This window comes from Cynocephalus volans, chromosome 7 (genome assembly GCF_027409185.1).
Source record: "Cynocephalus volans isolate mCynVol1 chromosome 7, mCynVol1.pri, whole genome shotgun sequence".
Classification (NCBI taxonomy): domain Eukaryota; kingdom Metazoa; phylum Chordata; class Mammalia; order Dermoptera; family Cynocephalidae; genus Cynocephalus; species Cynocephalus volans.
The window spans coordinates 128153752-128167708 of record NC_084466.1 but is presented as its reverse complement, the minus strand read 5'-3'; the positions used below and the strand labels follow the sequence as shown (position 1 = coordinate 128167708).

Sequence of the window (13957 nt, the reverse complement as noted above, 5' to 3'; positions counted from 1 at the left end):
TATTAACTTAATGTGTTCTTTAGGTCAGTTCATGTTTTTTATTTCAGTACATCTATTTTAAAATAAAACTTTGCCACTGTGAAATGAAAAACCAGTATCTCTCTATATAGATAGAAGGTAACTACAAAAATATAGACAATAGTGCACACTTGATCGCTGGCTGTGCGTGATGTGGCAGAAGTGAAGGGAACCAGGTTTGCTAAAGTAATTGTAGTGATAGCAATGTGTTAGCCTCAGAAGCTACTGAGTGGCCCATTCTATCCTTGTACAGTGTGGGGGGAAGAAAAGGAAAAAAAGAAAAGAAAAGAAAAACCACACATTGGTATTAAATTCTATGAAGGATGAATGCCTACAGAAGCTGTGGGCTTAAGGCCTTGTTCCCTCTATGGTACAAAGGGAAATAAGCATGTTAAGGAGGTGTTAAAGGCATTCTCTTACCAGATTAAGGCTTTCTTCTTGGTATAAGTGCAATTGAAAGAATTGAAAGAGGACTGCTTTCTTATTATGTGGTTCAGTGTCACTGAATGTTTGCCGTACATTTTAGAATCATCCCTGTACCACCAGGGTGCATGGCACACAGTGTGGGAGACTCTGGTAGAGGGTTGAGAGCATGGATCTGGGAGTTAAATTTCCGTATAGCATGCACTGTGTGATTTGGACAACTTAATTACTTCATCTGTGAAATGGGCAGAATCATAACAATCTCCTAGTTGCTGTGATAAAATGGAAGCATCTATACTGTGTTTTGCTTTGTCCCTGGCGTAATGTAAATGCTCAACAAATGGCAGTTGTGGTTGTTTTTAAGAATGATACTTGTCTATACTTTCTCCAAGGGTTAGCATTACCTTACAAGAGAAGTTAGCTTGCATTCTCTGAAAAAAACTCTCCAAGATCAGCAAACGCTATTTTTCTTTACCCTTCCCCTTCTTGAGTGCCAACTGAGTACCAGATGTTGTGCAGTAAAAAGAGGCGGTAAGCATTGTGGTGTGAAAACTTAATTGGAAAATAAGAGAGTGCAGCCTTGGGTCAGAGGACACTAGGGCACCTAGGACCCTGGCTGGTTCAGTTGGTATTAGATGACCGGTTTAAACACCACCCTTGGAATGTGCCCGTTCTCCCTGGTGGTAGGTCACAACACACCTAACCAAGGCAGCATTGCTCAGAACAAGGCAGCACCACCAGGTGATGGTGACAGCAACTGCCCAAGCCCTGTTTCATGAGCTGCAGTCACAACTCCAGACCAGGAGTAGCAAGTGACACTGCCCTCTGCTTCCCTGGACCATGTCCAGAAAGGAGGCAGGACAGAGACACCTGTGGGAGAATTCTCGCTCTGCCCTTGCTTGCTGCTTGACCTTGGCTAAGATATTTCATTCCATCCAGGCATTATTTTTATCTATAACATGGGCATGGGATATTTATTCCTATTTTACAGGGTTGTTTTGAGGATTACATGAGATTAAGACTACACAATATATACAATATATAAGACTATACAATAATACATAATAATATAAGACTATATAATATTCAATACATGGTAACATATTGTTTTGATTATTAGTAATAATAATATAATATAATAATAATATTAGTAATAATAATATTTGTTTTGATTATTAGTAATAATAATGAGGCTGTCACCAGCTCTCTTGCCTAGTAGGAGCTGCTCTCTGTGGCTTAGGTGTGGGTCCAAGTCCATACATATACTTATTAATTTAAAATTCATACGGTTTGGGCTGAGCCCGTGGCGCACTCGGGAGAGTGCGGCGCTGGGAGCGCAGCGACGCTCCCACCGTGGGTTCGGATCCTATATAGGAATGGCCGGTGCACTCACTGGCTGAGTACCGGTCACGAAAAAGACAAAATAAATAAATAAATAAATAAATAAATAAAATAAAATTCATACGGTTTTGTTTCAGACCCAAATAATGCATAGACTCTCTCTTAAAGGAAAAAAAATTCTTATAAACCTTTAGTGTTGACAAATTATTTTGATTTTTTAAAAATACATGTAAACATATTGAGCTCCTTATGTTTATTGTTCTTTACCAACTCTGAAAGCAAAACAAATGAACGAGGTACAAATATAGACATAAAATAAATAAAAGGTAAATCAACTGCAGTACGTTTGCTTTGTAGTAGGCGATGCTGGTTTACTGAGGCAGCGTCGTGAGCACAGAGGTTGTCGTGCTTGCTGATTCCTCCTGGAGGCTTGCTGCAGCTCCCCTGTGTGACTTCAGGACTTGGATCTCCCACCACATTTCTCTATTAAAGTAGTGTACAGGGATATCTTCTTGTGTCTGATTGGCACAAATGCCTCATTTGCATATTATCTTGCCCCTTCTCTCCTTTCCTCATTAGCCTCCAACGTTTAGCACAGCATTACCTGGCCGCAAAGTGATTGCAAACAGAAACACAGGCCCCAAAATCCTGTGGCAGGACCTGATTATAATGCGGCCATTCAAATAATCTGAAATATCCCTTCATCCCATTTTAAAGGCATTATCATCTAAGTGAAGAGCCCAAACATAAATTCTCCTAAGGAATATATCCGAGGCTTTTGGCAGATGCTGGTTTGAGAAACAGTGGTTCACATACCAACTGGCTCCCCAGAGTATTTGAAGCAGGCTGCAAAATTAAATACAATATACAAAAGAGAAATAGGCAAGACCAAGGACCTGGACAAGAGTGTAAAAGAGGTTAAGAAACAAATTTGCCATTGAGCTGCCAGGGCAGCAAGCGCGAAAGGTGAAACATATCACGTTAGCTCGTTCTTATTGTCCAGTAAGAAAGCAGTAAGTTCAGGGAAGAAACAGACTTTTCCTGCCATTGAATTCAAGGAGTATTTGCCATGTGGGTCCTTTATAGATGAGACTTTGGGGACCTGGATGCACAAAGAAAGTCTTTTTCTATAATTTCTCCAGAGTTTCTCTAGACTTCATAGAAGCTGAGAGGATATTGCCAAATTTTAAAGCAATGAGGATACTATTGGCATCTTAATAATGCTTTGCACTGGGGATGATCCTTGGGGTTTCAGAGTGCCTCCTCACAAACATTTATTATTTGAGTCTCAGGACAGCAAAGATGGTATTATCTTCAGCAGGGGTTGGGGGGAATGGGAGGTGGTTTGAAGAAGGATCTCCACGTTCAAATAGGAAAGTTTGGGACCATCCTACTCTTTCAGATGGGTTTCAGCCGTGCTTATGTCTGAGTTGGTATTTCCTTCGAAGGAAACTTTTAATCAGCTGAAGTGCTTGGACCCTGGCCCTGCTGAGATGCCTGCCTTCTCTGTAGTGCACTGTGGAAGAGGCCGCTGTGCCTTGTCAATCAGTGCCACCAGAATAACTGCGGATGAATGACATCCTGCCCCACTTCCTGAAATGAGTGAGCTGCTGGTAGCTGAGGGGACTGAATGAATAGACCTATTGGAGGAGGTGTTTATGTGGCCTGTCTGGATAGTGGGGAGTAGCTGCCACATGCTGCACTGTCACCTTCAATCTCCTTTGTGTCATGCAGGCCCACGGGCAAGATGATTAGTAGATAGAACCAGTTGCTGCTTTTCTCATCTCCCTCCCCCATGATCAAAGTCATGCTCTCACTGTGGAAAATATGAACATACGTAAGGGGTGGAAGGAGGGAGGAAAGAAGAGGCATGCAGAATCCAGCTGTACATTTTTAGATTCTGACCTTTAAAAATGCATTTTGTAAAATATAATTGAAATCCTGCAGTATAAGATATACGATTTTATATCCTCCTTTTTGCCTCACATGTCATAAGATTTTACTTGTGCCACTTAAAACTCCTTGAAAAAAATGTTTTTAATATTCTTTCAGACAGGTTACTTTCAATTTTTTCACTTATGCAAAGACATCTTGGTTAATTATCTTTAGCTACATAGTAGGCATTTATTTTCCTCCTTTAGAGACACTTCTGGAAGTAGAACTGTGTGCTAAAAGGTGTGAATATTTTAAAGGCTTTCCCTTTCTCTGGATATGGACACATGACTTTCTGAGAAGGTTCTACCAGTTTATACCTCCCTCAGCATTGAGGGAATGTATCTATCCTACAGTCTCCTCCGAACAGCACACTGAGTATACTTTAAAATATTTTCTAATTCGAAAAGGTTAAGTAGCAATATGTTATTTTTATTTGCATCTCTGTGATGACTAGTAAGAATGAATACTTTATTTTTTTGAGTCGGGAAGTAATTTGTATTTCTTTTTTTGTGAATTGTCTTCTTATTGGGCTTTGGGTATTTTTAGAGAGATTTCAATGACCTCTTCATATAATAAGGAAATTAGCTCCGTGTCATATTTATTTAAACTTTTTAACCAGTTTGTGATTTGCCATTGGTTTTCTTGGTAACAGCTTTATTGAGATACCATTCACATACCATACTACTTACTCATTTAAAGTGTACAATTCAGTCGTTTTTAGCATATTCACGGATGTGTGCAACCATCACCACAATCAATTTTAGAACATTTTTATCACCTCAAAAAGAAATTCCATACCATTTGGCTATCGTCCTACAATCCTGTCGATCTCCCTAGTCTGAAGTAACCACTAATCTTCTTTCTGTCTCTATAAAGTTGCCTACCCTGGACATATTGTGTATTTGGAATCATATAATATGTGGTCTTTTGTGACTGGCTTCTTTCACTTAGCGTAATGTTTTTAAGATTCGTCATGCTGTAGCATGTATCAGTACTTCATTCCTTTTTTGTTTACCTATTTATTTTAATTAACAAACAATAATTGTATCTGTTTATCATGTACAACATGTTGTTATGAAATTTGTTTATTTTTCTTGCTGAATAATATTCCATTGAATGGATATGTCCCATTTTACTTACTCATTCATCAATTGATGGACATTTGGGTTGTTTCCACCTTTTGGCTATTGTGAATAATGCTGCTATAGGCATTAGGATTTTGTTTTCAGTTTCTCGTTGACTAAAGTTTTAAATTCATGTCATCAAGTCTATTGCTCATTTAGATTATGATTTCTTCAGTTGTTTGACTAGCAAATCTTTTCCTAAACCAATGATAAAATGTTCACCCATATTTTCTTCTTTTTAATTTTAAAAATTTGTTTTATTTTATTTTACATTTCAATCTATAATCCACCTGAGTTTCATTTTGGAGTTATTGAAATTAGGACGTGCAGAGCGAGAGTTAGGTCTCACAGACCCCTTGAGTCCGTTGTCCAGACTGGGTCACAAACGCTTCACACACAGGTCTATGAGCCAGGTAATAGGAAAAGGTCCTTGGAGCTGTGGGTGAAGAAATAGTAGGCTCTATTCAGAGCTAGAACCAGTCGACCTAACGTGGCTTCCCGGAGCGTCCTCCAGAAGCTTCGCACATCTGCACCATTAGTTCTTTTACTCAAGTCCATAATCAAAAAAAAAAAACCCAAAACACCAAGATGCACATGCGCAATCACATTAGACAATAACAAGGAACACCAGTGGGCACGTGCATGCCCACCTCAGATGTTGGGCAAGACTCCAAACGTCTGAGGGGCCCTGACCATTTTCCTTATATTTTCCCAACAGGAAGGATCTAAATAGTACTCCCTCCTTCCCCCAGCGCCCCCCATAATATTTTCCAGCACTATCTGCTGAGTCATCCTTCTCACCAACCATTTCCTTTATTCTGTACTGATTTATATTTTAATAGACTTCATTTTTAGAACAGTTTCAGGTTCACAGCCAAATCAAGTGGGAGGTTCAGAGAGTTCTCGTATACCCCCTACCCCCCCCATTACACGTGGCCTTCCCCACCGTCAACATCCAGCACCAGAGTGGTACATATGTTATAATCGGTGAATCTGCGTTGACACATCATTATTACCCAAAGTGCATCGTTTACATTCGGGTTCACTCTTGGTGTTGCACATTCTATGTGTTTGGTCAAATGTGTAATGACATGCATCCACCATCATAGTACCATGCAGAGTATTTTCATCACCCTGAAAATCCTCTGTGCTCTGCCTATTCATCCCTCCGGTCCCCCTAGCCCCTGGCAACCACTGATATTCTTACTGTCTCCTGCTTTGCCTCTTCCAGAATGTCATATAGTTGTAATCATACAGTATGTAGCCTTTTCAGATTGGCTTCTTTCACTCAGTAATATTCATTTAAGTTTCCTCCATGTCTTTTCATAGCTTGATAGCTCATTTCTTTTTAGTATAGCTAACATCGCATTGTCCAGATGTACCACAGTTTATTTATCCATTCACCTACTGAAAGACATCTTGGCTGCTTCCAAGTTTTGGCAGTTATGAATAAAGCTGCTGTAAATATCCATGTGCAGGTTTTTGTGTAGACATAAGTTTTCAACTCCTCTGGGTGAATATCAAGAAGTGTGATTGCTGGATTGTATGGTAAGTATAGTTTAGTTTTACAAGTGTATGTTTAGTTTTGTAAGAAACTGCCAAACTATCTTCCAAAGTGGTGTACCATCCTGCATTCCCACCAGCAATGAGTGAGAGTTCCTATTGCTCAATATCCTCGCCAGCATTTGGTGGTGTCAGTGTTCTGAATTTTGGCCATTCTAATAGATGTGTAGTGGTATCTCACTGTCACTTTAATTTGCATTTCTCTGGTGACATGTGATGTGGAGCATCTTTTCATGTGCTTATTTGCCATCTGTGTATCTTCTTTGGTGAAAGTGTCTGTTCAGATCTTTTGCCCATTTTTTAATCAGGTTCTTCATTTTCTTATTGTTGAGTTTTAAGAGTTCTTTGTGTGTCTTGATTATAGAACTTTATCGGGTGCATCTTTTGCAAACATTTTCTCCCACTCTATGTTTTGCCTCCTCATTCTCTTGAACAATGAATTCTGCAGAGCCTATCTGTACTGGTTTTTAATGTTTTCTTTATCATATGCTAAGTGTGATGTTTTTATGGGAATGAAGGTTTATTTTGGAGTTATCTAATGTATTCAATTGCTCTGTGTTCATTCTTTTCTATATAACTTTAATATAAAATAGTATACACTTTATTATTTTTTAAAACTTTACTAGGAGACATAGTACCTATGTAAGTGGAGTTTTCCTGGATAACAAAAAATGAATATTATGAAGAAGCACATTTTCCAAATAAATTCAATGCAAAGAGGGTTATGTGGCTTTTCATTTTTGAAAACTGAGGGTTTAAAAAAAATTTTTTTATTCATGGTTATTCATTTAGTCAGGTTTTCTACTTATTTCAAGACAATTTTGGTAATTTATATTTTTCTATAAGATTTATGTTGAAATTTTGTCATAGAGTTCTCACTTTAATATGAATTCTTAGTATAGAGTTTTCACTTCAGTGTGGTTCTTGAAATCTCCTCATATCTGTAGTTACCATTCCTTTGTCATTTGGCTTATTTATGTTTTCTTCATACTCTTCTTAGTTTCATTTACTAGGGCTTTGACCCTTTGGCTGGCAAACTAATGGGCCAGTAATTTGGGAGAGATAAAGGATTTTCCTTTGTTGATGCAATAGGTCCCTCCCAAAGAGGTAATCCCTGTATGATATATCAGAATAAGTAATTGGCAGGACTTGGGATGACTCCAGCCACTCAGGATAGTATCTAAACAATTCTGGAGCAAGAAGTAGTTCCAGGGATCTTCCTTCAGTTTTAAGTAACCAACTAAATATTTAAGTCAATGGGATTATTTTCTCATCCAGGAAGAACCTCAGAATTTTTTTTAAAGGGATGTTCAGGCATCTAATAATAAATAATTTAAACTTGGTATAACCATTAAGAAGAGAATATGAATTGTCCCTTATCTTCTTGGTTCTCTCCTTTACAGGCTCTTGTGTTGGGGGGTATGGGGGGTGATACGTACTGCTCTGTCCAAGCCGATAGACCCTGGCTGTTTTGAAAGTGACTAATCACGGAAAGAGGGTGTGGAGAAGGGCAGATCCAGCACGTAGATGGCAACCTTCATTTAATTTGGCTTGGAGAGCAGGAAGGTGGGGAGACTCCCGTGTTAGCCTTTGCAGGGGGATAATTTGCACAAAGTAAGGGGAGAGCCAGGCGGACTGGAAAGGAAAGGAGAGAAGCAGATTTATGGCTCTGACACCCAGCTAAAAACCATATGGTGCCGCTTGCAACTCCAGGGTCGTTTGCTCCTCCTCTTAGTACTATATTCTGCCTTTTGCACAAACAAGATCAAAGACCTGGCAGCACTCAAAGAGGCCTTGGGAAGAGCGGCAGGAGCATGGACCTCACTGTCCATTGTGCTCTGGGCAGCCTGTAGACATTCAGCAGAGCCAGATGCCAGGCTCTGGGGAAGGACCCTGCCTGAGGTTGTGGGGCTTTTAAGCTGCGCAGCTGGGGATGCCTCACAGTTATAGCAGTAGGATGTGGTAGTGCCTTAGCAGCCTACCCCTTCTCCCTCACCTCAACCTCCATGGTCATGCGAGCACAGCCTCTTCCCTGGCACAGCTTCAGGTCTAGGGTACAAGCCTGTGGTCACAGCTTTCTGAGGAGGCATAAGAGTGGCCTGATCCATCATCCCAGCATTCCACCAGGACAATTGTCACAAGCTCTGCAGAGGCCAGCTCCTTCCCAGGAGGCCAGCCTGCAAGAATCAGCCAAGCTAACCCTTGTGTCTCACCTTTCCTGTCCTTCTACATCATGGGCACTCTGAAGGCAGGGTTGGTGTCTGATTCCTCCTTATGTCCCCTCAAGTGCCAAACATTTGGCTGGTTCTGTAAGTGGCTTAGGAATGAATAAGAGCAAGCCTAACAAAGGGATTGGATGAAGCCTCCCGTCCTTTCAACAATTCTTAGCCATTAGGGATCCTGTCCTTCTTGGAGGATCTGGTGAATGCTTTGGACTATCTCCAGAAAAATATAGGCAAATACACACACACACACATGCACACACTATTTTGCACACAACCTCAGAGGCAGGTCTATCAGTCTACGGACCCTGGTGAAGAGCCCTTGCCTTAGGGCTCTCATAAGTTCTCAGCATCATTTGGTTCTGTGCCACACCCTACACCTCTGCCCACCCCTGCTCACCTGCTCTGAGTCTGTGCACGATCTAATCTTTCCATAGGCCAGCTGTTGGTTGTGGTATTGATTTGGAACATGGTTAGACTGATCTAAGTTTTGCTGAAAATGATTGCTTTTCACTGTTGCACCCAGGGGGATGCATTGGCTAGCCACGACCCCAAGGTCTGGCAGCTTTCTAGACAGCACAGATTTTACTCAGTGTTCCAAGGATGCCCTTTAAGTGGACAGCCTCTTCTTGGCCCTACCTGAAGAGAGGGGCCTCCTTTCCTCACAACCACCAAAGCCAGCCTGGCAGGAAGTCTGCAGGTAAAGCTTCCAGAAGCCTGTCGGTTGAAACTAGACTTGCCAGCTTCAGACTTTTTGGCCTTCCCCCCACCATCATCCTTTTGCTGTCACCCTACCCTGTGGCCAACATGGTGGTTGACTTTTCCCCATAAGGTCGTCTTTTGTGATTTCCTAAGTCACTCCTGTCAACTTGTATGTGTTTGATATTTGGAGCCATTTCCTATTTGGTAGTGTTTCGGGCTCTCATGGGGTGGAACATGCCTACTAGTTCTCCTGCCTTCTGTTCTCATTCAGCAATGTTCTCTGTCCCATAGATTCTGGCTGCGACTCAGTCACCGACACCGAGCCTGAGGACGAGAAGCCCTACTCGAGGCAGCAGAGCCTGTCACTGGAGACTTCACCTGGAAACCTAATGGTGGTGCAGCCGAACCGCATTCGCTGTGGGGTAGGCACTTCTGGGGCCCAGGAGATCCATGTCAGAACATGGGCTTTTCAAATGGATGCCTTTGTTGCAGTGGAGTTCTCATGTTGCACCTCAGTATAATCACAGCCTCCCCTTGGGGTTTCCCCTGGGAACCCTAGTACCTGAGCCTTGGACACACCTAGCTCAGAGAGAGACAAACCCAGGAATGTATGTGTCATCAATTTAGATGACACATAAGACTTCCGACTCACAGATCAATAACATGGGGCATGCGGGAGACCAGCAGGCATGAGCATCACCAGACACTTATGCTAACCCTGGAGTTGGAGGCCTGCAGCTGCTCCTGCTAGCCTAGCACTGGTAGGAAAGAGATGTGGGGCATCCTGAACCACCACCATGGAGCTTGGAGCTGGATGGTTGAAACTCACCGGCCAATATTGCTTGCTAAAGGGATCAGATAAATGTCCAAGCATCATGTAACTAGCATTTTCAGGATGGGTCATATATTAACAGGTGACTTGACTGTGATGGTCCAACTAATGAGCCATTGTCGTTTGAATCCTACCATAGTACTGAAAGTTTACTTTCATTTCCCGATAAAAAAAAAATGTAGCATTTATGATAGTTCAGAGTAACAAAGTGATTTCTTCCTGAATACTAGCTCTTCACCACGCTTGCCACTATGGGCTCCTTGAGACTAGAGGGTATGGGGGCCTTGGCAACAGGAAGCATTGGTTTCCTTGCACTTTTGAGTGGTTTTCTGTGCAGCCTGAGGCCATGAGGCATTGGGCAAGAGTTCCCTACATGGGGGTTGCCAACTGCTTCTTTGGGCTGCATTTGACTCATAGATATGTTTGGTTTGGACTGCACAGTGTTTTAAAAATTAGGCATTAGAGTCTGTGTTTCCAGTTTCATTTGAATCGCAATCTGCTGCTATTAGGTCTGAGACTAACTGCTGGTGCTGAGCAACTCTTTACATGGGACACGTGTCCTACAGTTTGCTGGTCCCCACCACTCCCTGTTCTGTACACTCGGCCTGTGTCATTCCTTTTCCTTACTGGCCAGGTATTGGTGGACATTTCAGGTTTCAACCCCTGATCAGGCTAGTGGATACCTGCAGGGGAAGGGGTTTGGAACAGAAGCGTGATTCCCTTTTCTCCCCTCCCCGATTGTCCAGACTTTCATTCCTTCTCCCATCTTGGCTGCCCAGGGTTCTCTTTGTTGCCTTCTCTTGGTCTTTGGGTCCTGGGTGGCTGGGCTGGGGTTAGATCTTGACTGTCAATAGGGGAGACACACATTCTCTTTGGCTCCTCACACTCCCTGGAAGAAGATGTGGGTGGGATATGGTGGGGCCTGCTGCAGGAGGGTCGACAACCACAGCAGGTGTGTGTTCAGCCTCAGCAGCTACCAGGAGCCAGGACCACACAGCCTCCCCCACCTGTGTAGAATCCAAGCTCGCCACACCCTTCTTGTCACAGTCTTTATTATGTAGGGCTGTTATGAGGACTTTATAGCAGAATATTATGATGTACATTTGAGGATTAACTATGGCCAGAATTCTCTCCTTTCCCCCTGAGTTTTGGAGGGCTTATCCTAACCAGTTCTGTCTGAGAGGACCATTCCGCAGCTTAACCAGCACAACAAAAGTTAGTTCCGTTTGGCAGGCTTGGGAAGGGATCTTAAAGCAAGGTAAAATAGCTAGCTATTCAAGTTATTCGATGTTCTGGGAAAATTAATCCCCAAGAAGTTATTTTTATCCACCCAAGAGCAGCATAAGGAGCAGAGTACCAGAGGGCTTCTCCAGGCCAGGGCATCTCACACCATGAGGTGCAGAAGAGTCACCAAGGTGTCTTGTTAAGATGCAAACCCTGGATCATTGGGTCCAGGAGGAGCCTGAGATTCTGCATTTCTAACTAGCTTATGGGTGTTGCTGATGCTGCTGGTTCCCTGGCTGCACTTTGAGTAGCAAGGCTAGCCCAGAATAGTGCTTCTCAAACTATCTATGGTGAGGGACTTTTTTAAAAAAGTTTCCAATTCTGCAGTGGACCAATGATTTTATAAAAAACAATAAAAAAGAAATGCTATAAAAATAAAAAGACATATACGATACAAGCCCTAGCTTTAAAAAAATAATTTAAATTACTTCATCAAATTGCTATAAAGGTTTATAAATGTTTACTCTCAGTTTCTGTAACTTGTCTCATTGGGACAGGGAGCAGATAGTGGAACTGCCCAGCCCACCCTCCTCTGGAGCATGCTCACTGCAGAGAGCTGGGGCTGAGGGAGCCCAGGACCCTCTGGCCCAGCACCCTCGGGGGATGCAGGAGAGAATTGGGGGGACAAAGTCTGATCTTTCGTTCCAGGCAGAAACCACTGTCTACGTTATTGTGAGATGTAAGTTGGACGAGAGGGTGACAACGGAAGCAGAGTTTTCTCCCAAGGACTCTCCCTTGATAAGGGTGGAAGCCCAGCTGGAGAATGAGTACACCATTTCCGTGAAGGCTCCCAGTAAGTGGCCTCATGTTGACATGATGACACAGGACATGCTTAACTGCTTCCTGAGCTATCCCCACTATCAAGCTGCTTTGCTGTAGCATCACCAGCACTAGGCATTATCATTTTAAATATTTTGGCTAATTTGATATGTTTTTAAAATTAGTCCACTGTTTTAATTTGCATTTCTTTACTAGTGAGGTTGGATATTTTTCCATGTTCTCTACTTGTTGCATTTCCTCTTTTGTGAATTGAATCTTTGTGGTTGGTGTATTTTTTTTTCCCCCCTCAAAACCCCTGCCTGTGGTATAGAATCCCGCCCCAGGGAGAGCACCTAGTAATGACAGCAGCAGGGCGAGGGAACCAGTTCAGCTGGCCCAGTGTGGCAGAAACACAGTTTCACCTCCCAGGATCCCTCCCCCATTCGGTGACCACTATCCTTTCTATAAACCCACATTTTAAACCAAAATTTTCCTTCTGGTTCATTGAGGCACTGTGCCTATAGTAGTGAGCAAAGCAGATGAAAATCTTTTGAAAATTAAATTGCAGACACAGTGAGGATAGACAGGGGGCTCTGAGCCCCCCATGTGCCATCTGCTGACCTTCCACTTGCACCCTCGCTTCCCCTCCAGCCTTCAGTTAGTTTCTTCACCATTCAGGTAAAGCATATGTATCCACAAACACTTTTCCTGGATCCTTGTTCTTCCTGGGCATTTTTATGGTGTCTTTTCTTCTGTTCAGACCTTTCATCTGGGAATGTTTCTCTGAAGATCTATTCTGGGGACTTAGTGGTGTGTGAAACCATCGTCAGCTATTATACTGACATGGAAGAAATTGGGAACCTATTGTCCAATGCTGCGAATCCTGTGGAATTCATGTGTCAGGTAAGGCTGTTGAAAGGAAACCTGAGCTTCCTGGGCATGTAGTTTTTGCTCATGGTTTATCAGCCTTGAATCTGCTGGGTGGGAGATAGCTGGATTTAAAATCTGACCATCTTCGCTTTTGTATTCAGGCCTTTAAAATTGTGCCCTACAACACAGAGACCCTTGATAAACTACTAACCGAGTCCCTGAAGAACAACATCCCTGCAAGTGGACTGCACCTCTTTGGCATCAACCAGCTGGAAGAAGAAGATATGATGACAAGTAAGTTAACAGTCAAATCTCAGGGAGCCAAATGTGGGCTGATCCCAGCCTGCTGGTTCCAGCATCCCGTCGTCTCATGCACGGACCTTCTGCTGGTCCCCGCTCTGTGGTCCATCCTAAGTACTCAGTCTTCACTGGGTGGATATAGATTCTTCTAAATTGCAAATCTGAATACTTTACCCCTTCTCAAAACATGTGTGGTTCCCACTTACCTATTAGATAAAATCCAAACTTCTTAACCTGCTTATAAGCCCTTCCCAAGGGACCTCTGCTGCATTTCTGCCCTTATCTCTCTCCAGATTCCCTCTTGGCTTCTACGCTCTGCTCTATGGAAGGTAGGGACTTTTTTTTTTTTTTTTATGAATATTCATGAGATATGAAGCTGATTGTCACCTCTTGTGCCCAAGATGTGCAGGCCAGATCCATACTGGCAGCATGCCAATTACCCCAAATTGCAACTGTACACTGTATCTCCCACCCAATTATCCCCAATCTCCCTCCCCCGCTCCCCTTTCTCCCCCACTCCACTTTGTATCCCAAGGTATGTTCTCTCCCTCTGCAAGTCCATGGAGTGCAGGAACTTCTTTCAC

At 42.7% G+C, this 13957-nt stretch overlaps 1 protein-coding gene and 1 non-coding gene across 2 annotated transcripts in view; both read left to right on the top strand.

Annotated features, from left to right (window-relative positions):
- The window catches only part of PIK3AP1 (phosphoinositide-3-kinase adaptor protein 1), a 125406-nt gene that overhangs the window by 49115 nt on the left and 62334 nt on the right, over positions 1 to 13957 (top strand). The window contains exons 3-6 of the mRNA XM_063102722.1: positions 9620 to 9750; positions 12093 to 12237; positions 12964 to 13106; positions 13235 to 13367. Coding sequence (XP_062958792.1) covers positions 9620 to 9750; positions 12093 to 12237; positions 12964 to 13106; positions 13235 to 13367 — 552 coding nt within the window. The remainder of the gene's footprint in view (positions 1 to 9619; positions 9751 to 12092; positions 12238 to 12963; positions 13107 to 13234; positions 13368 to 13957) is intronic.
- LOC134382859 (small nucleolar RNA SNORA66) lies at positions 142 to 273 on the top strand. The gene has a single exon (XR_010024121.1). It is a non-coding gene; the product is annotated as a small nucleolar RNA SNORA66 (small nucleolar RNA).